Source organism: Notechis scutatus, chromosome 2 (genome assembly GCF_049901735.1).
Source record: "Notechis scutatus isolate UNSWTSFEM ecotype Mainland chromosome 2, rNotScu1.2, whole genome shotgun sequence".
NCBI classification, from domain to species: domain Eukaryota; kingdom Metazoa; phylum Chordata; class Lepidosauria; order Squamata; family Elapidae; genus Notechis; species Notechis scutatus.
In genome coordinates, this window is record NC_142010.1 from 253894838 (window position 1) to 253918053 (window position 23216).

General features: G+C 44.3%; 1 protein-coding gene across 1 annotated transcript in view; it reads left to right on the forward strand.

Moving 5' to 3' along the window:
• The first annotated feature begins 3784 nt into the window (after nt 1-3784).
• MBD2 (methyl-CpG binding domain protein 2) overlaps nt 3785-23216 on the forward strand; it is a 56614-nt gene continuing 37182 nt past the window's right edge. The window contains 2 exon segments of the mRNA XM_087958636.1: nt 3785-3963; nt 3966-4035. Of these exon segments, the coding sequence (XP_087814762.1) occupies nt 3921-3963; nt 3966-4035 (113 nt within the window). The 5' untranslated portion in view covers nt 3785-3920.

Genomic DNA, 23216 nt, shown 5'->3' on the forward strand with positions numbered 1-23216 from the left:
AAGTCACGTGTTTCCTCGCAAAGGCTTGACGCGCAAAACGAAAGTGTGCAGGCGCTTCCGTTGAGTTAAATTCGCTTTTCTAAGAAAGTGAAAGGGATTAAAGCCCTCTGTCTCTTAACAAGAGATAACCACGTCTGAGAGGGCCAGGGTGCCTAGTGCCTCGTTGGTGCGCTATTAGAATATACTGTGGTGAATAAAAGCTATTAATTTCCCCCCCAAAGAGGGAGAATCCCACTTCCTTTCTAATATTAGGAAATATCCGTTTCGCAACGAAATAGAAAGTTGAACTGTAGTCGGAGACTTTGGCAACACTTTATTTTCGGGAATAGAAACAAAGAAGAACAAAATTGTACCCTTTTGATTAGAAAAGGACAGCGCGGATTTTTTTAAAAAAATATATAAATGAATCTGAGTGAGAATTTCAGGATTTGGGTTCCCACCGCACATCAACCCAAAACGTGTGTGTGGATGGGTACATCCAGCCAATGTGGTTTATTCATGTTAAACCATGGGTTAGCCTATTATAAGGACCTCGCCAAGTACAGTGAAGGATGATTTGAGTTTGGAGAACATGAACAATCAGAAATTAGCCCTAACAATACACTAGGGCTAAAATACGGCTAGTTCATAAGTGTGCCAAGTGTGTTCACACAACCAGTTTAATCCGGTTATTGAATCAACTAACCCATTTTCTGAGTTGTCTGTGGAAATTTTCAATCATCCAGGTCACGGTTGTCCCAAAGGTGCTTTTTCCCAAAAGTCAACTTGACTTTCTTGGTTTTTTTCTTTTTCTTTGAAAAGGCATCAAAGCTTCTAGGAGGAGAAGTAAAACTTTTCAAAGAAAAACAACAACCAAGAAGTCGAGTTGGCTTTTGGAAAAAAGTACCTTTGGGTTGTACAATACTCCGGAACTCGACGTTACCAAGGAACTGGATTCGCACGACAGCTTTATAAAGCTCTTCCCTGACTTAACAGGTGAAACTCAACAGGTGAGTCTTAACCCCCTGGCGTTAAGCTACTGTATAATAGCAGCCCGTGAAGCCAACTTCTCCGGGGTAGCGTTTTGATTTTCACGGGAGCCAAATTACACATCAGAGGGAGCCAAGTTAGGGAAAAGTTTGCCGAGCAAGCGCCTTTTTCCGAAAGTCCACATTCAGCTTCGCCGATCGCTTCTCTTCTTTTAAACGGCTTTCGACCTCTTAACCTTCTTGAAAGCTGCCTTTTGAACCACTTAGAAGCATTAAATGACGTTCAAGTGGAAGGAGACCGACTTCTGGCATTTCTACAGGCCTTTAACTAGTTTTTTGAAAATCCGCGAAGAGGGTGGATGTAAAGAGAAGGGGATCCGTCATCCTTCCCCACGAACCTTTACATGCCTAGCTCTCTTCTCTCTTCCCGCGCCTCTGTAATTCAACTCAATTCAATTCGATCCTTTATTGTCAATGCACAACATGTGTACAATGAAATTGGCTGAGCCTCAAGTAGTGCACGCCCCCCCAACATAAATACATCTCAACTCACAGTAAAAAAAAATCCCTAACCCGGTAAAATCATACTATCAAACACACAATCCTCTATACATATATGTGCATTACATTACATGATATTATATTGCACCAATGTGAGCATGTTGCACGTTGCGCCGGTCCTGCGAGTCTATCACGCAACCACCAAAAGAGCTCGCTACGCCCTCAAATGATCCCCCTCCCCCGCACCTCTCACTGCGGCCTCTGCTGAAGGATCCGGGAACAATTTTCCTGCCCGGAAACTTTTGCAATAGGAAGCTCGTGACGTTTCAAGGTTCTCCCCGCGCCTTTGAGGTCCCGCGTGGCAGCTCCCGGCTGAGGTTCGGTGGTTTCGGCCCACCCACACGGTGTTTCGTTTCTAATGTATAAATCTGGACTCCCGAAAAGTACTGCTCTTCAGGACGTCCCAATTGCACCCATTAGATCCAGTTCAGGATGGTGGGATTTTTTGGGGTGGTGGTGGGAGGGGTGATCGGGGAGAGTACTTTGCACATGGTCAGAGAGCATCTTGACAATCGCAACTCTGTTCTTTCTCCCCGATTCTTAGCCTCAGAAGTTGGGGGGGGGGGAGGGAACCCACTCTCAAGAAGCTCTGCTCGAAAGTTTCATTTTAGTTTAGATCACGTGAAATCTATTGGTTTTAGTTTTATGGGCGATGAAAGAAAGAGCTATTATTCTGGACCGTCTCAAAAGTCCGGATTAAAAGTTACAATCTCCATCGTCTTCATCCTCCGCTCAGTTCCAAAGACATTGGACTCTTAAGCGTCCCGGGGGGTGGGGGGAATCTAAGGAGAAAAAGAACTCTGCACATGATACCGCGCACGCCTGCCTTTTCCGATTGCAGGGCGCGACGTGCAATAAAATTCACATAGTGCAATTAGGATTGTGAGTTTGTTAGTAGGATTCACTGGGTTAGTTAGATTCACTGACTTCACTGGGAGTTGCTTATTGTACCCTATGACTTTCATTAAGTGTTGTACCTTCTGATTCCTGACTCTTGATGAATGTATCTTTTCTTTTATGTACACTGAGAGCATTTGCACGAAGACAATTTCCTTGTGTGTCTAATCACACATGGCCAATAAAGAATTCTGTTCTGTTCTGTTCTGTTCTGTTCTATTCTATTCTATTCTATTCTATTCTATACCTTATTCTATTCTATTCTATACCTTATTCTATTCTATTCTATTCTATTCTATTCTATTCCTTATTCTATTCTATTCTATTCCTTATTCTATTCTATTCCTTATTCTATTCTATTCCTCATTCCATTCCATTCCATTCCATTCCATTATTATTCTATTCTATTCTATTCTATTCTATTCTATTCTATTCTATTCCATTCCATTCCATTCCATTCCATTCCATTCCATTCCATTCCATTCCATTCCATTCTATTCTATTCCATTCCATTCTAGAGTTGTATTGTGTTGGCGGGGTTGGGTGCGTGTGCACGAAGGGACGCTCAGCCAATCTCATTGTACACAGGTTGTCCTCAGACAACAAAGGTTTGAACTTGAACTTAAAAAAAATCTCAATCCCGGCCAAAAGGAATTCCAGACTTTCCGACCTCGAAGGCGCGTAAAGCCCGTCCCCGAAAGAAGGCGTCGGCTTGGAAGCAACCGGGCAGCATCGCCCGGCGCCCCTCCAGTCTGAAGCGGGCCGGGGTCGAGGGAAAAGAAGGGCGGGGGGCGGTCTTAGGAAGCCGGGAATGCCTTGCCTTGCCTTGCCTTGCCTTGCCTGGGACAGGGGGCTGGGCCGGGCGTGGGCGCGGCGGCTCGCTGGCTGGCTGGCTGGCGCGCCGTCATCCTTCCCACTCTCCTCCCCTCCCTTGGCTGTGCGGCGCGGGCTCTATGACCCCGAGGTTCCGAGCGCCGATGACACGGATTCCGAGGCTCAGTTACGGAAGCAGCAGCAGCAGCAGGAGCAGCAGCAGCAGCAGCAGCAGCCACCGCCCCTCCCCCAGCCGCCGCTGTCGCCGCCGCCGCCTCCTCCTTCTCTTACTCCGCCGCCGCCGCCGCCGCCGCCGCCTGGCCGAAGGGAAGCCCTGCGCGCGCAGCCCCGACTCTTCCTCCCGGCACTGGCCGAAAGGGCTCGACGGCGGCGGCGGCGGCGGCAGCAGCAGCAGCAGCAGACGCCGAAGAGGAGGCGGCGGTCCCGGGTGGACACGGCTTCCCGCTGCCGCCGCCGCCTCTGGACAGCCGCTCCGACGCGCCTGCCCGGCAGAGCGCGCCCCGCCGACCTCTCCCCTCCGCCCCTGCCGAAGGGGCCGAGGAGCTGGCCAGCAGCAGCAGCAGCAGGAGCAGCAGCAGCAGGCCTCGGTTCGGGGGCGCCTCACTTTCCCCGGCTTCGACTCCTCCGTCTCTGGCCGAGGGGCACCCCCGAGCCCCCCGCATGGAGAAGCGGGGCAAGAGAGTGGACTGTCCGGCGTTGCCCCCGGGTGGAAGAAAGAGGAGGTCATCCGCAAATCGGGGCTGAGCGCCGGGAAGAGCGATGTCTACTACTTCAGGTGAGCCGGCTGTGAGGAGAAGCGGTGGGTGGGTGGGGGTGAGAGGAGAGCCGGTCTGGGGCCGAAGGAGGGAGCCCGGGGCTTAGCCCGGAGCCCGCCTTTCCTCCACTCCGGGGAACCTGGCCTCCCCGCCTGCGTTAGGAAGCTGGAGCTGCCAGGGTTGAGTCAGGGCGTAACCCCGGAGGAGGTTTCGTAAACGCTCCGGTTCTCGCTTTTGCCAGAGGAGAAGCGGCGGGGGTGCCTCTGAGCATGGCTAGAGAGGGGCCTTTCGTCCCCGCGCGTCTCTCTCTCTCCCTCTTTTATAAATCTATACTAGCGCTCTCTCTCTCTCTCTCTCTCTCTCTCTCTCTTTAAACCTATTACTAGTTCTCTCTCTCTCTCTCTCTCTCTCTCTTTCTCTCTTTCTCTCTCTCTCTCTCTCTCTCTCTCTCTCTCTCACACACACACACACACACACACACACACACACTTTTCTTTTTCAGGCGCCTGGGGATCGGTGGGGAAAAGTTTAGCAATTCGTAACTTTCAGGAAAGCTGGACGGTTTTTTTGACATTCCTAATTTTCCGAACTTAAAACTTTTTGCTCTGGGCAAGACAGCCTGTTAGTCCCAGAGACTTTCCACCCCCTTGGATTGATTTCCTCAGCATCGCTCCCTTCGGGTACCACTCCTTTCCCTTCCCCCCCCCCCTCACCCAATCCACTCTTCCTTGAAGTTCCATTTTCCTGCCTTGGGAAAATAAACCCATTTTCTGCCTCCCAGCCTTTTGGCTGCAAGGGCCATCTGATAGATTTAGCCAGGCTCTGCATTATCTCAGACCACAGGTTGGCCTCTACAGTTTCTAAACTTCTGACTCTGATATACCTCAACTTTCCTCTCCAAACTCTATGAGTGGCAGGACAGAGGCGGGATAAAATTTCTGGGCTGCTGTTCTGCTTGCCAAGTAGAGGAACCAGGTTTTTAAAAGCTGGTAAAGGAGAGGGAGGGTTGGGTTGGGAGGCAAGCCTCCGTCTGTCCTCACCCCAGTGGTGCGGTGGTGCTCTTCGGGGGGATGCATTAGGCTGGATTTTCCAAGCCACTTGGCTGGTTGAGTGAACTGCACGTTTTGAACATTTTAATCCAGCAAGGGAAACTTTGGCAGACAAAAAGAAGTTGCTTTCAATTTCCTTTCTTTCCATTTGGTTCATGATGTCTGAGACCACGTGTTTTCTACCATATCCCCTGAGTTAATAGTTCAGCCTGGGGAGGGGGAAAGTTTTTTTTTTTTGTCCTCTCTGTTTATTTGGATAGATCCATTTATAGCTCCGAGAAGCCTGCTGTGAAAAAACAGCCACCTTTTCCAACGAAAAACCTAGCTGTCTGTGCCTGATAAGGTGAACTTGGCAATGTTTGTGGAGTGAAGTCCAGGACATGTGGCTCTCCTAGGTTGGGTTAGGAGAGAGGCCACGAGGAAACTCCTGTCTTGCTCCTGTCCTGTTCACTCGGGCCTCTTCCCTCCCCCCTCGCCAATGTGCTGGGTGTTGGGGGAGAGTGGGAGGTTTTCCTGGAACATAAGCCTCAACGAGTGCTTGGTGACCCATATGAAAACTCTGCACTCCCCCACCCAAGCCTAACCAAGACAGTTAAAGCCTAACAGCTTGCCACGCTTGGTTGATTTCACTGTAGATGGCAGGAGTTGGTGGCTTAGCAAGCTGTGCAAACTCAGCCTGTTTGGTTAGTTTACAATGCAGCGGATTACTTCAGTAAATGAGGGAAGCGTCCTGCTGGAACTCAGATTTATACTCAAAGGCAGCCCTACTTCATCTTATTCAGCCCAAGGCAGTACTACGTGGTTTTCTTTCCTCCATGAGCCTTGAGGTGTGCCACTCTTGAGGTTTGAACTGACACTCCCCAATTTTGGATGGTACATTAAAAACAAAACAAAAAAACCAACCTTCATTGCAGGTCTGGCTAACCAAAGGAACTTGGCATTCTTGTTTCTCCTTGAAGGGAATCCTGTATAATATTCCCATGATTTCATTCTTCGCTCTTGTGGGCTGGAATCCAAGGCTGGGTGTTCCTCCATTTTTATTATCTGCTGGAGAGCACAGCAGAAAAACACCTTGGAATCTGATCTTGAAAGGGCCTTCAACTTTGATTTTCAACTTGATATTTTCTCTTTCACTTTCCAACTGAAAACAGCTCCATCCTCGCCTGTTACCGTGGCTGAGACTAGTGGCATTGCTGTACATTCTGTCTTTACTAATAGCTTACGAACTGGGAGTAACATATTTTCTGATGAACAGATTTTCTTAAAAGGTCTCAGTGTTTTTGGAACTTCAGCCTTTTACTAAAATGTGTTAGATGCTATCAGACTCTTCCTGATTTTTTTGCTACTGCAGATCAACATAAATTTTCCTCAATATTCCATGATATTTAATCAATAAAATAAATAAAAAGGAACTGGGTGCTCAGTTGGGTACAAAGAAGCAGTTTTTTGGGGGGTGGGTGAATGGAACACTTACTTAAACCTTATATTACCAGTGTCTCCCAAAACCCAACATCTCCCCTTCCTCTTCTTCCTCCCCTCCCCTCCTGGGACATTTCTTGCAAGTAATATTTACTGAAGGAATAGCTGGAAAAGGAACAGCTAAATAGCTTTCCTTCTCTACTTGCAACTTACTGCTTACAGCTGTGTGTGTTTGGATGTGAGTGTGTATTTAAAATACAACACAGAAAGAAAGTGCCTTATCTGAACAGGGAATTGGTGGCAGCGATGTGATATAAGTTCATTCAAGCTGTTCTTGTGATAGTTTGAGATACACTGTTTAGTGTGTTTCTTAGTATACCAAGCTTACATTGGATTTTGCACCTGTGTCCTTTGTAAACATGAGAGGAAAACAAAGAAACTGTGAACTCTGTTCAGGATACACTTACAAAACTGTAACTGGTTGGTTTTTTTTTTTGGAAGGCAGGAAGGCAGGTGTGATAGCACATACTTTTTTATCTGTCCTGTTGCATGCGCACTGCACGCTGAGGTTGTAGCAGCTGCCTTTCCTGTGGCTGTCAGACCACACACCCTGCAGCTTCTGCACCTGGGGAGCCAAACCTTCAGAACCATTCAAGGGTCTTCAAACTTGGCAAGTTTAAGACTTGTGGACTTCAACTCCCAGAATACCTGAGCTAACATGACTGGAGGAGGAATTCTGGGAGTTCAAGTCCGCAAATCTTAAAGCTGTCAAGTTTTAAGACAGCTTTAACACAAGATCCCTGGAAGAGATGTTACCTTGTTCCAGCCAAATGTCCTCTCCTTCTCTTTTGAGAAACCAGCATCCTTGCCTTATTAATTGGAGGTGGGCATCTTGTGGTACCGAAAGATGGATTTGTAACTTCTGCTTGTCATTTCGAGTTTCTCCAGCATGGCACTGAATTTAACTTTCCGTTTTAAAGTGGGGAAACAGAAACTTAAAAGGAGCTCGGAACGGTTTAAAACAGGCGTGTCCAACCGACAGGCTGTATGCAGCCCTGGATAGCCAGTAATGCGCCACCCCCAAGAACATAAACATTTAACATTATGATGTGGTTCATATACATGAACTATATTATATACTTTACATGAGGCCCGAAACAATTTCTCTTCACTCAGTGCAGCCCAAGCAAGCCAAAAAGGTCGGAGAGCACAGATTTTCTGGCCTACTTACATATGTGTGACTTAGAGCATCATCCAGGCACATCATTTTGGATGTTCAGAAACCATTGCACGCTGCAGCCAAATACTCAACATTTGTCGTCCTCTCCAGTTAATAGTCCACCTTACATCAGTTAACTTACTAACATTTATTATCAATTTTATTTATCCATCTGCTTATTACTAAGTTGGATTGGATTGGAACTTATTATCTGCCATTCTAGTAATGAAATCGTTCCAGGCTTTAAGATAATCAGAAACATTTTAGGGGCAACCTAGACAAAAACACTCCAAAAGCAAATGAAATAGAGTGAGTATTTTTTAACTGATTGCATCTCTAGAATGAAAATCAGCTTTTTAAAAAACTGGGAGAGTCAGACAGGAGATTATTTAAAAGTTTTGGATCAAGGGACATATTCAGATTCAAAGGTCTACAGTTGAAACACCAAGACCAAAAAGGATGTAAGAATTTCTCAGCTTATTAGAGATAAGGCGGTTCTACAAATAGCCACATCTTAGGCATTTGCAACTGTAAAAAGTAAAACTAGCCTTTCATTATTAATGTAGTATTGTGGTCTAATATGGTTTGACCCTGTTTAACATTGCTTTGCTACTAGTTTATTCAATAATCCATGATTATGTCAACTAGAGTTAAGCACGGGTGTTTAAATCCAGACTTTGAGAATTAGGGTTCAAAGCAAGATCAATTTTTATTTTGGTCTTCATGCAGAATTCCATGCTGCTTTAGACACAGTTGCTTTCTATGCTAGCGTGTGAAACACAAATATTATAGAACCTATATGTAGGGTGCAGTTGATCTGTGTTTTTAAAACATTCATTTTTTTACCTGTTTGTTTCAAGTTTACAGCAGAAATCTTTTTTTTTTTTTAACCCAATGGGCATATTTATTTGGACTTTTGAGAACATGTGAGTTTTACAGTATATTTTGCTTCTTCCAACCTTCACAGCAGTTATAAATACATTCTTATTTTATATTCTCTCTCTATGATTTATCTCTTTCCCCATATTCATCAAAACCGTAGTTCAAAGTTCACCACCACCCCCATTTTCAGTAAAAAGTCCACCAAAGGTTGCAATTACCATCTTTTCCTTAACCAAACAAGATATTTTGCCACCACCAAGGCCCTTCTCCATGGAGTCACTTTGGGGAAAAAAAATGATTTCATGGCTTTGCAACCCTCAAGATATTTCTACAGATGTATGAAACATTTATTTTAGGTAGGCAAGTTTAGGCCTCTCTTATTCATTATGAATCACAAAGGATTAAAGTTCAAGTTTTCCTTCTGCCCCAAACTCTCTAGGTAGCCTCTAGGTAGCCTCAGGCAACGCCATTATTCCTCTGAGTCAGCTTGCTTTCACCCCAGTCTTCCAACAATGTGGGAGGATTCTCAGCCTAGATTGGATCAGTGCCAGGATTCCATGGCTAGCAACAATTAAAGGCAAAGGGTTCCTTGAGTTGAGCTGGAGTCCTGGAGATCGCATGATGGCGTTTTCTTGGCCACAGAACAAGCGCTGTGTGTCACTGTTTCCTTCTGGGATGGTTTTCAACATTCCTGCTGACTTTCCAGCCCTGGAATTCTCTGCTGATTTCCTGGGAAAGTTACGGATGGATCCAAGTTTGCTTAGTTTCTGAGCACAGACCAAAGAAAATCTGTCAGGTGCTGCTCAGAGAGACAGCAAGGATGGATTAAGGACTAAGATGGTTGTTGTAACTCAGGGGGTCTTCAAACTTGACAGCTTTAAGACTTGTGGACTTCAACTCCCAAAATTCCTCCTCCAGTCATGTTAGCTCAGGAATGCTGGGAGTTGAAGTCCACAAGTCTTAAAGTTGCCAAGGTTGGAGACCCCTGCTTTAGAAGGTCACAAATGGTGATCACATGACCCTGGGACACTGCAAACTGTCATAAATATGAGTCAGTTGCCAAGCATCTGAATGTTGATCATGTGACCATGTTGCAAGTGTCATAAGTGTGAAAAACGGTCATAAGTCACTTTTTCAGTGTGGTTGCAACTTCGAATAGTCACTAAACAAACTGTTGTAAGTCAAGGACTACCTGTAGGTGTTGCTATTTAAAGAAGGGTCTAAAGAAATCAGACTGTTCTCAGGAAGGGCAGCAAAAATGGGGAGGAATCCTTGAAGGTTGGAGAAATTGGGGTTCCTTTAGAGAAGTTCAGGCTAGATGTGAAAAAGTCTTGCTCCCCACATATAGAAAAGGAATGTGTACTTATCTGTCTTCAAAGACAAGTTTCAGGTGAAAAAAAAATGGGTTACAGGTAGTCTTCGACGTACGACCACAATTGAGCCCAGAATTTATGTTGCTAAGTGAAAAACATGTTAAGTGAGTTTTGCCCCATTTTACGACTTACCTTGCCACATTCGATAAGTGAATCATTGCCGTTGTTCAATTAGTTACCCGGTTGTTAAGTGAATCTGGCTTTTCCATTGGCTTTGGCTTCTCGGAAGGTTGCAAAATGGGATCACGTGACCCCAGGACTCTACAACTATCGTAGATAGAAACCAGTTGCCAAGCATCTGAATGTAAATGACATGACCTTGGGGATGCTTCAATGGTCATAAGTGTGAAACATGGTCATACTTTTTTGTAACCTCGAACGGTCACTAAATGAAATGTTGTTAGTTGAAGACCTCCTGTAATTGGTTCCCAGGTTAAATCATTCCCAGGTTAAGAAAGTCCAGTTGCCTCTTGAAGAAGCACCTTTGGGACAGCCATGACCTGGATGATTGCGAAACTCCATAAATGTTTTTCCAGGTGAAATTGCTCCTACTGGGAGTTTTCTTGAGCAACTATTTCTTGGGGGACCTGCCACTTGGTATTGCTTTGCTATAAGCTGTAGGTTAGACTATTACAGATAGTCCTCAACTTATGACCATAATTGGGTTTCAAACTTTCATTGCTAACCAAGGTGATTTTACAACCATTTTTTTGCCATAGTTGTTAAGCGAAGCACTGTAGGTGAGTCATATGGTCATTAAATAAATCTGTCTTCCCCAATTGACTTTGTTGAAAGCCAGCTGGGAAGGTTGCAAATGGTGGTCACATGACCCCAGAATGCCGCAACTAGGCCTGAATTTTGATCATGTGACCATGGGAATCAGTGGTTGGATTCAAATTTTTTTACTACTGCTCCTGCATGGCTTGGCGGTGTGGCGTGACTTGATCCGGGAAATTACTACAAATCATTCCTTCCCACCTACTAACCTGCGTGACTTGCTTGGCTTGTAGGCATGGCTTGGCGGGTGTGGCAGGGGAAGAATACTGTAAAATCTCCATTCCTTCCCCACTCCTGGGGGAAATTTACTACAAAATCCCATTCCTTCCCACCCTACTAACCTGCTTTCCAGCTCTGTTTTCCTGTGCAGGGCAACAAAGGAAGATCCAGCCAATCAGCTGGGACTTGGGAATCAGACATTAGATGGGGGCGGGGCCAGTCAGAGGTGGTATTTGCCAGTTCTCCGAACTACTCAAAATTTCTGCTACCGGTTCTCCAGAACTGGTCAGAACCTGCTGAATACCACCTCTGATGGGAATGCTGCAATGGTCATAAGTCAAAGGACTGGTGGTAAATTTACTTCCTCCAGTTCTGATTCTGTTGTGAAGATAGTTCAGGAGCGACATGGTTCCTAACTAAAAAATGTACGTGTTTTCCCTCTGTCGGCCCATTGGTAGAAAGTATAGAAATGTTGCCATATACGAAATAGCAATAGCACTTACACTTATATACCGCTATATAGTGCTTTACTGCCCTCTCTAAGCAGTTTACAGAGTCAGCCTATTGCACGCAACAATTTGGGTCCTCATTTTAGCCACCTTGGAAGGATGGAAGGCTGAGTCAACTTTGAGCCTGGTGAGATTCGATCTGCCAAATTGTAGGCAGTTGGCTGCAGCAGAAGTAGCTTGCAGTACTGTACTCTAACCACAGTGCCACCGAGGCTCCTAAAACTAAAATGCTCATTGTAGGCCAAGGGTTTCCAACTTTGGCAACTTGTGCACTTCAAAACTCCCAGAATTCTCCAGACCCCATGACTGGCTGAGGAATTCTGGGAGTTGAAGTCCACAAGCCTTCAAGTTGCCAAGGTGGGACACCCCTGTTCTAGGCATGTAGCACATCCCATACTTATCTCATTCAGCATCAAGCATTCAAGCGTGAGATCACAATCCCTCCATTTGGTTATCATCAAGACAGAAGACAAGCTTATTTCTTTGACCAATTGTGAAAGGTGTTACCTGCAGCTGCTATTCCAACCTGAATAAAATGGCTGGATCAATGTTTGTCGTATTATAAAATACGAAATACAAAGTAAACAGAAAGTCAGTGGAGGAGAGTGGGAAGGGGAAAGAGAAGTGAGGAAAGATAAGGGGAAGAAAGAAAAAAAGAAGCATTGACACCTGACTCTCTCTGTTACAGTAAAATAAGGCATTAACATCAAATCACAACTTTTTGCTTTTTCATAATAATATCAGCCTTGGAAGCCATCTTTTACTTGGAAGCTTCGAGGCTGCCACCTTCAGTACCCGGGAATTTGGGAGCAGGGATTTTATAGGTACAATATTACAAAGGTATGTTGCCCTGCATCTGGAGAAAAGTGGATGGAGGGAGTTCTCCAGTTGGGACGAAGATTTGATTGGGCCATGTGATGGACTGATGGGTGCAGGGGATGAATCTGATTTTCTTTTCGGAAGGGAAAACCTGGATCTCTCAGATTTGGTTTTTCCCAGATGTGCCAATATGACCACTCTAATAAAATGGAACTTTGAGGAAAGGTTTGTCTCAGAGTTTATGGGTTTGAAGTTGGTTAGTTGGAATGCTGACATCGGAGGTGGTATTCAACAGGTTCTGACCAGTTCTGGAGAACCGGTAGCAGAAATTTTGAGTAGTTTGGAGAACCGGCAAATCCCACCTCTCACTGGAGATTTTACAGTCTCCTTCCCCTGCCACGCCCAAGCCACACCCACAGAATTGGTAGTAAAAAAAATTGAATCCCACCTCTGGCTGACATTTAATATATGAACAAGCCATTTCTATAAAGATCTATCGGTCTAGTCGGTAAAACCCCAAATAATAATGTCAGCCTTTTTCATAATAATGTCAGCCTTGGAAGCCATCTTTTACTTGGAAGCTTCGAGGCCGCCACCTTCAGCGCCTGGGAATTTGGGAGCAGGGGTTTCATAGGTGGAAGATTACAAGGACAGTTTCATTCTTTTCCACATCAAGCACGAAATTCAGAAGCAGTTTCCATGTGGAAACACAAGCATTATGTTCTTTTCTTTAGTCAAAAGTAGAAACTAAAATGTCGAAGACAGGGAATATTCCTGTGTGGGCCAGGCATCTGTATAATGTCAGCCTGGTATTTCCCCCAGGTTTCCATTTTAAAAAATACATATTTCCACAAATGTGAAGGCGTGAAGCACGGTTTCTTATAGGATGGCCCAAGATGTTCTTCGGCTGTATTTTTCATCCTTCTTTTTTTTTCTTCACTCCCAAAATTGAAGAATGAAAATCTTGTGGGTGAGTGTGAGGAGGACGATTGGCATTCTTGCTTTGAGCTACAGGTAATCTTTACATCCAGTGGTGGGATTCAACATTTTTTACTACCAGTTCTGTGGGCATGGCTTGGTGGGCATAGTGTGGTAGACGTGGCTTGGTGGGCGTGGCAGGGGAAGGATACTTCAAAATCTCCATTCCCTCCCCACCCCACTAACCTGCTTTCCAGCTCTGTTCTCCTGTGCAGAGCAACCAAAGAAGACCCAGCCGATCAGTTGGGACTCGGGAGGCGGAGAAGAGATGGGGGCAAGGCCAGTCAGAAGTGGTGTTTGCCAGTTCTCTGAACTACTCAAAATTTCTGCTACCGGTTCTCCAGAACCTGTCAGAACTGGCTGAATACCACCTCTGTTTACAACCATTCTTTAGTTACCATTTGAACTTACAACGGCACTGAAAAAGTGACAGGTTTCACACCTACGACCGTGGCAGCATCCCCAGGGCCATGAGTTGAAATCCAGGCGCTTGGCAACTGGAATGTATTTATGACAGTTCCCCTGCCCTGGGATCACTTTTTTTAAAAAAAACTTCCTAGCTGGCTTCCCACAAGGAAAATCAATGGGGGAAGCCAGATTCACTTAACGACCGCATGATTCACTAAACAACTGCAGGGATTTACTTAACTCTGGCAAAATACATCATAAACTGTGGCACAGCTCATTCATCCACTGTAGGGGTGGGTTTCAAAGTGTTTTTCCACCGGTTCGGTGGGCGTGGCTTGGTGGGTGCACTTTGCGCACAGGCACACACTTTGTGTGCATGCACGTGGCAAACGCGCGCTTCGCGCACGCGCAGAGGCTTTCCTACTCACCTCCTGCAATCCTGTCTCCCAGGAGCTGACGTGCGGCACTCTGCTGTGCCGCGCAAAGCAGTTGCGTTTCAAAAGCAGGGAATAAAAGTCAGTATGGGAGCCTGGGCAGGCAGGTGGGCCCAACAGCAGATCGTCTGAGCGAACTGGTTCAGTCTCAGCTGATCTTTGGCACTGCCGGCTCGGCCGAACCAGGAGCATCCCACCTCTGAACCACTGCCTGGCTTAGCAGTGGAAATTTTGGGCTCAGTTGTGGTCTTAAGCCGAGGACTTCCTACATGAGTTTTTTAACAGATAATCAGAGTTGGAAGGGACCTTGTAGGTCATCTAGTCCAACCCTCGCCCAAGCGGGAGACCCTACACCATTTCTGACAAATGGCAGTCCAATCTCTTCTTGAAAGTCTCAAGTGATGGCGTTCCCACAACTTCTGAGGGCAAGCTGTTCCATTGGTTGATTATTCTCACTGTCAGAAAGTTTCTCCTTATTTCCAGGTTGAATCTCTCCTTGTTCAGTTTCCATCCATTATTCCTTGTCCGGCCTACAGGAGCTTTGGAAAATAGCTTGACCCCTTCCTCCCTGTGGCAGCCCCTCAAACTTTGGAAGACTGCTATCATGTCTCCCCTGGTCCTTCTCTTTACTAGACTAGCCAAGCCCAGTTCCTGCAATCGTTCTTCATATGTTTTAGTCTCCAGTCCCCTAATCATCTTGGTTGCTCTTCTCTGTACTTTTTCTAGAGTCTCAACATCTTTTTTATAATGTGGGGACCAAAACTGGATGCAGTACTCTAGGTGTGGTCTTACTAAGGCTTTATAGAGTGGTATTAGTACTTCCCTTGATCTTGGCTGTATCCCTCTGTTAATACAACTTAGGATTGCATTAGCTTTTTTGGCGGCGGCTGCACACTGCTGGCTCATATCTAGCTGTTTGTCCACTAAGACTCCAAGATCCCTCTCACAGTTACTGCTATTGAGCCTGGTTTCACCCAGTCTATATGTGTACTTTTGGTTTTTCTTGTCTAAGTGTAGGACTTGACTAAAGGCTTTGGGAGGGGGTACCTGTTTATCACTGTGCAAGCGCACTGTGCAAACTCTTCAGATGTTCTCAGCCTCCTTGTTTTCTATATCTCAGTTACGTCCCAGGAGGATGCAGAAAAATCCCCACTGACCCTTTTCCTGAGTAGCGAAGTTGTTTTTCCACCCCAGCGATTTTAAGGTGCAACAGACCTCAACTCCCAGAATTCCCCAGCCAGCCAGCCAGCCAGCCAGCCAGCCATTCTGGGAGTTGAAAAAAATATGGGTCTTAAAATTGCTGAGGTTGAGAAACGCCAAACCTATGGCGACCTGAGAGGGAGAGTACCGAAAAGCAGGAAGATTGGAGAAAAATACAACTTTGGGAGGAAGAAGCTCTGAAATGACGAACCCCAATTCAACCCTTGAATTATTTGTAAAAATAATAAATATGGGATACAAATGCATGAGTATATAAATGTTTAAAAACTGGGTTGAAATATGATGGGAAGAGGGAATTGGATGACCTTGCCAATGTTTTAAAAGTCAAAGTTAACACAACTGGCCTTTTGTAGGAGCAAGGTAGGTAGGTGGGTGATATGGCTTGCATTTCGAGAAAGCTAGTGTATCGCACTGACAAATTCGATGAGGGAACAGGATCTTCTCCCACAATGGGGGCAGTTTGACAGACCTAATGGACAGTTCAAATTCAATTATATCATTGATGTTTTTTTTTTTTAATCCCTGCCTCTCCCAGCTGCAAACAGATCCCTCTTGACAGAAACCCGCAGGACCTCTTGATTTTCACAGCACTTCCAACTCTGCCCTAGATTTGTGATCTAGAACCATAGAACTGCAAATAGTCTCGGCTCAGCATCTGTGCTTTACTTCTCTGATTGTTTTGCACCCCTGTTTATAAGCAGCTGCGCTAGCCAAGGCTTCGCTTGCTATTGTTTAGCACCAACGGTTGGTAGCACGTGTGCCTGCACGCGCGCTTGTGCGCGTACACACACACACACACACACACACACACGCAGACATACACACACTTTGTTCTCCTAGGAAAAGAAATGTTTGTGTCCCATTTTTGCTCTGTCAACCATCAAGTGGTTTAAAACGATGCCTGGGCATCCTGGCCTCCAATTAAGAGATTGCTGGCAGGCAGCTGGGTGTCTTTCCGGGGAGGGATAGAAGGCTGTGCCCTTTGTCTCCCAAACTCTTCCCTCCCTCCCTCCCTCCCTCATTATCTCCACCTTCCAAGGTTACTTTCGCCTTTGTCTTGCGTCATGTCACACACACACACACACACACCCTCCTCATGTCTCCAGACATATGCAAATGAGCCAGCCTGTCATTGGCCAACTTCGGGCATCATCTCACCACTGTGGCCTTGTGTGATGCAAGTCCGTTTGGAAAGTTGACCGTCTGCCAAAGCCAACTCTTGGCTGTTTGGGGGTGGGGAAGAGTCTTATCATAAAGGCATTGAGAGAAGAATCAGAAGTTTCTCCTCTTCTCATTGGTTGGGACAGGGGTTCTCTGGAGCTCTCTCCCACTTCTGAATTAATTTCAGGGACTAGGCTTTTTCCAATGGATGTATTTCAGCTTTCAGCTGTGATTGACAGGGGGCGACAGGCTGAGGTCGCTTTGTCCCTTTCTAGGAGTTGGGCATGTACATGGTCTTGTTCACACTCCAAAAACACCTCCCGACCAGCAATCAACACCCATATGAGCAGAGATTAACACCAAGATCAACAGTAGACCAACAATTGAGAAGTCAACAACGCCCTAATCATGGAACTAACAACAAACAAGCTAATGGTACTAACAGCAAACAAACAGGCCAATCAAGAAACCAAGATCCCTCCCACCAATATTGACAGGGTAAGCCACTGATATATAAACAGAGAAAAGCAACCCCCATTCCCTTCTACAACTGATGTTGTTACCTAGTTGGGTAATGAGATGTCTGCAAGAAAACAACCAAGCTCAGAGAGTATCAAGGATTCCACACTTTCCATCTTTCTCCACTTTTCATTTATTTCCTTATTCTTGAACCTCCCTCCCAAAAAGTTTTAGAAGTTCTTGAAAACTTTAGATGCAATGGGGTGTTGAAAAATCCCAGCACAGCTCCTCAACATCGCAAACTAAAGATACCCACAAACCAAGCATGGTTATATATACATATATTTCCTTTCTTCATCAGATCTGGTGCCACTTCCTGGCATCATTAAAATAATTCAGACCTTTCCTGCATAAGAAAGCACTAAGACTCACCTAGCCTATGTTTGCTTGTACAAGTTTTTGATGTGAGAACTCGCTCTAAATTTGTGGTACCACCAGTTGTATCATGGCTGATTGAGGGTAAAGGTGATGCTTGAAAACACAGGCAGGTGGGAGCACCCAGCCAACTTTGGCTGATCATGGAATACTAAGTAGGGCTTGTACACGGATAGGAGACCACTAGGAATTCCCCCAGCAAGAGACTCAGAAAAATCCCAGAAGAAGACAAGGGCAGCTCATATCAGGATTGTGTGCCCCTTCTCTGTATTCCCAGAAAGGGAATATTAGTTATGTTAGCTGCCTTGAGTTATTTGTAAAAATAATAAATATGGGATACAAATACATGAATATATAAATGTTTAAGAACTGAGTTGAAATATGATGGGAAGAGGAAAACAAGACTTGTAAATTGTTTTATTTCTATTTCTAATGCTGCTGATAATGGCTTGGTTCACACAGCTTACTAATTTATAATTATGGATGAACAAAGTGTAACAGTTTCAAGAACTTTTGGTTTCAGCTCCAGGCCATGCAGGTCCTACTTACAATATGGTTTGTTTGATTTTGGCGTAGTGTTTTGTGCAAACCCGCCATTGTAGCAGGTAAACCATGATTTAAGTTTCAGAATCTAGGTTCTAAGGACACTAAAGTAAGATGAGATAGTTTGTGGTTCAGCTGGTTGTGGGGACCTGGCCATGTCCTCACCAGTTGGGTGAACCAGACTATTTTTTTTTCAAAGTAATTTTTTATTAGTTATATTTCCATTAAAACACAATTTCACTCATTACAGCGTTCAAGTATGTATTCACTCATATTGACATAATTGTTACTATTCTATGTGTTATATAGTTTTTCCTACTTTTAACTTATAACAGTATTTACAGATACGTATACAGTATTTTTTACTATAACTCCTATATACTCTTCATATAACAACTTTACGTCTATTTTCCTACCAATGGTACCATACATTCCAGATGTTATAGTATTCCGCTTCTTCTCTGTCTTTTAATTCCATAGTTAACCTATTCATCTCTGCACACTCAAGAACCCTTTTTGATTATCATTACATCAGAAGGATTGTTGTCTTGTTTCCAATTTTAAGCAAAAGCAATTCTGGCCACAGTTATCATATGTAACGTTGACGTATTGAAGTATTTGCAGGTATTTTGTCTTAATATGCCCAATAGAAATAGTTGTGGTTTCATCTCAATTTTTTGTTTAGTAATTTCTTCTAACCCATTCTTTACTTTAAGCCAGTATTTCCTTGCTTTTGGACAGTTCCCCCACACATGAAAGTAAGTTCCTTGTTTATAGTTACATCAACATTTTGCTGACCTGCTTGGAAACATTTTGGCCAATCTTGCCAGGGGTAAATGCCAACGGTAAAACATTTTGTACAGATTTTCTTTGTAGGCTACTGACATTGTTAATTTGTAATTTTTCTCCCACAATTTTTCCCAACATAATTTAGAAAATAGCTTGACCCCTCCGTCCTCTCTGTGGCAGCCCCTCAAATATTGGAAGACTGCTATCCTGTCTCCCCTGGTCCTTCTCTTCATTAGACTAGCCATGCCCAGTTCGTGTAATCATTCTTCATATGTTTTAGTCTCTGGTTCCCTAATCATTCTGGTTGCTCTTCTCTGTACTTTTTCTAGAGTCTCAACATCTTTTTTATAGTGTGGTGACCAAAACTGGATGAGTACTCTAGGCGTGGTCTTACTAAGGCTTTATAGAGTTTTTATAAACTGGTTTATGTTAACCAGTTAGGATTTGTTCATCAAAACAAAGTTAAAGAAATTGTGTTAAATCAGGTCAAAGTTTTGGGGGTTACAAGAGAGATAGTTTGGTCTAGTGCTGTGATGGTGAACCTATGACATGCGTGCTGGAAGTGGCATGCAGAGCCATCTCTTTGGACATGCCAGCTGTCACCTGTTACTCTTCCAGGTTCCGGCGTGCGCATGTGCACTGGCCAGCTGGTCTTCACGTGCGTGGGAGCGCCAGAAACTGGAAAGCAGGTGACCAGCACTCATGCGTGTGCCAGGGAGCTGAGCTTCCGGTTTGTGGCGCACCGCACCAGGGAGCTGCTCTTCCAGTTTCCGGCATGTGCACGCACGTGCGCTCCCATTTCAGCACTTGGTGCTGAAAAGGTTCACCACCACTGGCCTAGTGGTTGAGGTTGGTTGAGGTTGGTTGAGGTTTCCAGGATAGAAACTAAGAGACTGTGAGTTCTAGTCTTTCCTTAAGTGTGAAAGCCAGCTGAGTAACTTTGGCCAAATCACCAGGAGACTGTGAATTCTAGTTTCGTCTTAGGTATGAAAGCTGGCTGGTTGATTTGGGCCAATTACTAGGAGACTGTAAGTTCTAGTTCTTCCTTAAACATGAAAGCTGGCTGGGTGACTTCGGGCAAGTCACTGAATGCTCATGTGAAAAAGTGGTACCTGCACTTGTGGTAAAACACTAAGAAGAAGGGGGGAAAATGGATTGCAGTATTTCATGTCTTACAAAGTTACTGCTAAAGATGTTGGTTGAAGAGGAAAAAATCTGGGTAGATAGAACAGTTGAACTGAAGGAACCTTTAAAAAAAATACACCCAGTTCTTAATATGTGTTTTAAGCTGCAGCAAGGATGACTTCTGATAATGGAATTCATCATGGAAAAAACAAAACTTTTTCAGGGTATATTCAATTCAGAGCCTTGAGCAATGACGTGTTCTGCCAAAAAAACCTTGAAATAAAGTGCCAGCTAGGCAGTTTGAGGCTTGTTTGATGTGTTCTCCTAGAGATGTGTTTCTTCATCTTGCAAAACATCTCTGCGTATCTTGTAATGCTGATTTTTAGCCAACTAATTGAGAGACCGGGGGAGCACAGAACTATTTTAACCAGGACATGCCTACCTACATTCAAGATTCCCATAGGGCAGTACATTATAGGAAACCCTTGATTTACAAACCTTCAGTTATATGACCATTTCAAGTGCCAGTGGCACTGAAAAAAGTGACATGTTTTGTCCTCACATTTACGACCGTTGGAACATCCCCATGGTCACGTGGTCAAAGTTTGGGTACTTCACAACTGCGTACAACAGGTGCAGCATCTTGGGTTCATGTGATTGCCATTTGTGACCTTCCCAATTGGCTTCCAACAAGTACACTTAATGGGAGGACTGGATATAAAGGTTTCTCCTGTCCTGTAGTGTCCAACTCTACGGGGCAGTACTTATCTCCATTTCTTAGCCAAGGGAGCCAATGTTGTTCAAAGACACTTCCAAGGTCATGTGGCCAGGATGACTATACGCTGAGGCGCATGGAGAGTTGTTACCTTTCCCACCAAAGTAGTACCTATTTATCTACTTGCATTTGAATAAAATAGAATAGAATAGAATTCTTTATTGGCCAAGTGTGATTGGACACACAGGGAAATTGTCTTGGTGCAAATGCTCTCAGTGTACATAAAAGAAAAGATACATTGGTCAAGAGTCAAGAATCATAATGTACAACACTTAATAATAGTCATAGGATACAATAAGCAATCAAATCATACTAGGAAACAATCAATATAAATCGTAAGGATACAAGCAACAAAGTTACAGTCCTACAATCACAAATGGGAGGGGATGGGTGATAAGGAGTGATGAGAAGATTAACAGTAATAGTAGTGTACACTTTGTAAATAGTTGAACGGTGTTGAGGGGATTATTTGTTTAGCAGAGAGATGGCGTTCGGGGAAAAACTGTTCTTGTGTCTAGTTGTTCTGGTGTGCAGTGCTCTGTAGTGTCGTTTTGGGGGAAGGAGTTGAAACAGTTTATGTCCGGGATGTGAGGGGTCTGTAAATATTTTCACAGCCCTCTTTTTGACTTGTGCAGTATACAGGTCCTCAGTTGAAGGCAGGTGGGTAGTAATTGTTTTTTCAGCAGTCCTAATTATCCTCTGAAGTCTGTGTCTGTCCTGTTGGGTTGCAGAACCAAACCAGATAGTTATAGAGGTGCAGATGACAAACTCAATAATTCCTTTGTAGAACTGTGTCAGCAGCCCCTTGGGCAGTTTGAGCTTTCTGAGTTGGCAAAGAAAGAACATTCTTTGTTGTGCTTTTTTGATGACATTTTTGCATGCTGCTTTTGAACTGCTAGGTTGGCAGGAGGTGGAGCAAGGAACGGGAGTTCACCCCATCATGCAGCTCTCAGGTCTTGAACCCGGACTGTCTTTTTTTTTTTTTTTTTACTTTTGTTTTATTTTATAATTCCTCTTTGAGGGGCCAGTCGTTTTTTTTACTTACAAAGAATGTCAGTTATTACTTAATAAGTGTCAACTTCTATCGCGGGTTTTCTTGTTCAGTCATTTGTAACATTGCCAGGATAATATTTGTTGAATGCTTGGAAGTATTCCAAAGATTTCATGCACGTTTATCAAGTTGTAATCCTAACCTTAACACCTTTAAGATGTGTGGACTTACAACTCTCAGAATTTCCCAGCTAGCAACCTGGCTAGGGAATTCTAGGAGTTGAAATCCACACATCTTAAAGCTGTCAAGATGGAGAAACAACCCCTGTCCTACAATGTAATTGAGGCTAAGAAGCCACCTAGTGGCTGAATTCATATATTGCGTTCAGCCATGGTTTGTTAAATAAACCAAAATTGGTTGTAAATGACCTGCTCAGGGATCTTTGTGAGCCCTTGATAAGGTAGCATTACACAGCACTGTTTTTTATAGCAGCTCAGGGAATAAGAGTCAGAAACTGAGAATATTCCTTTACCTTGGAGGTCACTCCCTGAAGGGACTTCAGAGGAAAGATTTATTAGGAGAAGATGCTTGGATTGTCGTCCTACGCTTTATGGAAGCTGGATGGGTTTCACAATATCTACATTTTAAACACTGGAGTAAACTTGTGCATGCTTGGGTAACTTAGATACATGACTTGGGTGACCTTGTCAATGCATCTTAGAAACAACAGAACCTTTCTTGAAGTCTGGTGATAAAATGACAATTTACCAAGTATCTCTTCCTAATCTGAGATTAGATGAATCTTGGCAACTTTAAGACACATAGATTTCAGCCCCCAGAATCCACCACCCAGTGTATCCATTTTAGGAGAAATCCATTGAAGATTACATGGTAGATTTGATCAGAGCCAAAAAGGCTATGAAAACAGCAGGAAATTAATTAGCATGTGCAAAGTGAGAAGAAATGCAGTTAGGCTTTTAATCCATTCCAAAACACCATTGCAATGAATGGATCAAACTTGGATGATCCCCCCTAAAAGTGAACCTTGCATCTGTGGGAAAATGCAGAGGAGGATCTACTTATTTGATTCTGGCAGATCCTATAAAAGCTCAACAGGATTCATCATCTTCATTTAACGATCCCATAATCCCTTGCGGGGTGGAGTCTGGGCAACTGAATGGAGCTAGGAGAGTGTTTTAATGGTCGGATGCCCTTCCTGACACCAATGCGGAGTTTTGTTCAGCAGATATTCTCAGTGCGCCCAGAGAGAAAAATATCTGCTTCTACCTAGGATTGAACTCACAGCCTCCTGGTTGTAATATGAGAGCTCTACCTCTAGACCACCGCACCATACAAAAGCTAAGTGGGATGGAACCTGGTTAATGCTTAGATGGGAGACAGGAATTCTAAGGGACTGAAAACAAGAAAAGGAAGTGGAAGAAAATGGCAGAAGAGGAGGATGGAAAGAGGGATGGAGGATGGTTGCCAAGAAAGCTTCATGGCTGTGTTGATGAAGTCATCGGAAGTCAAGCATGACTCAAAGAAAACTCTCCCCTTTTGGCCTCTGTGCTTTAAGAAGAAGAAAAAATCCTCACAGGAAACCTGTTAACACAATC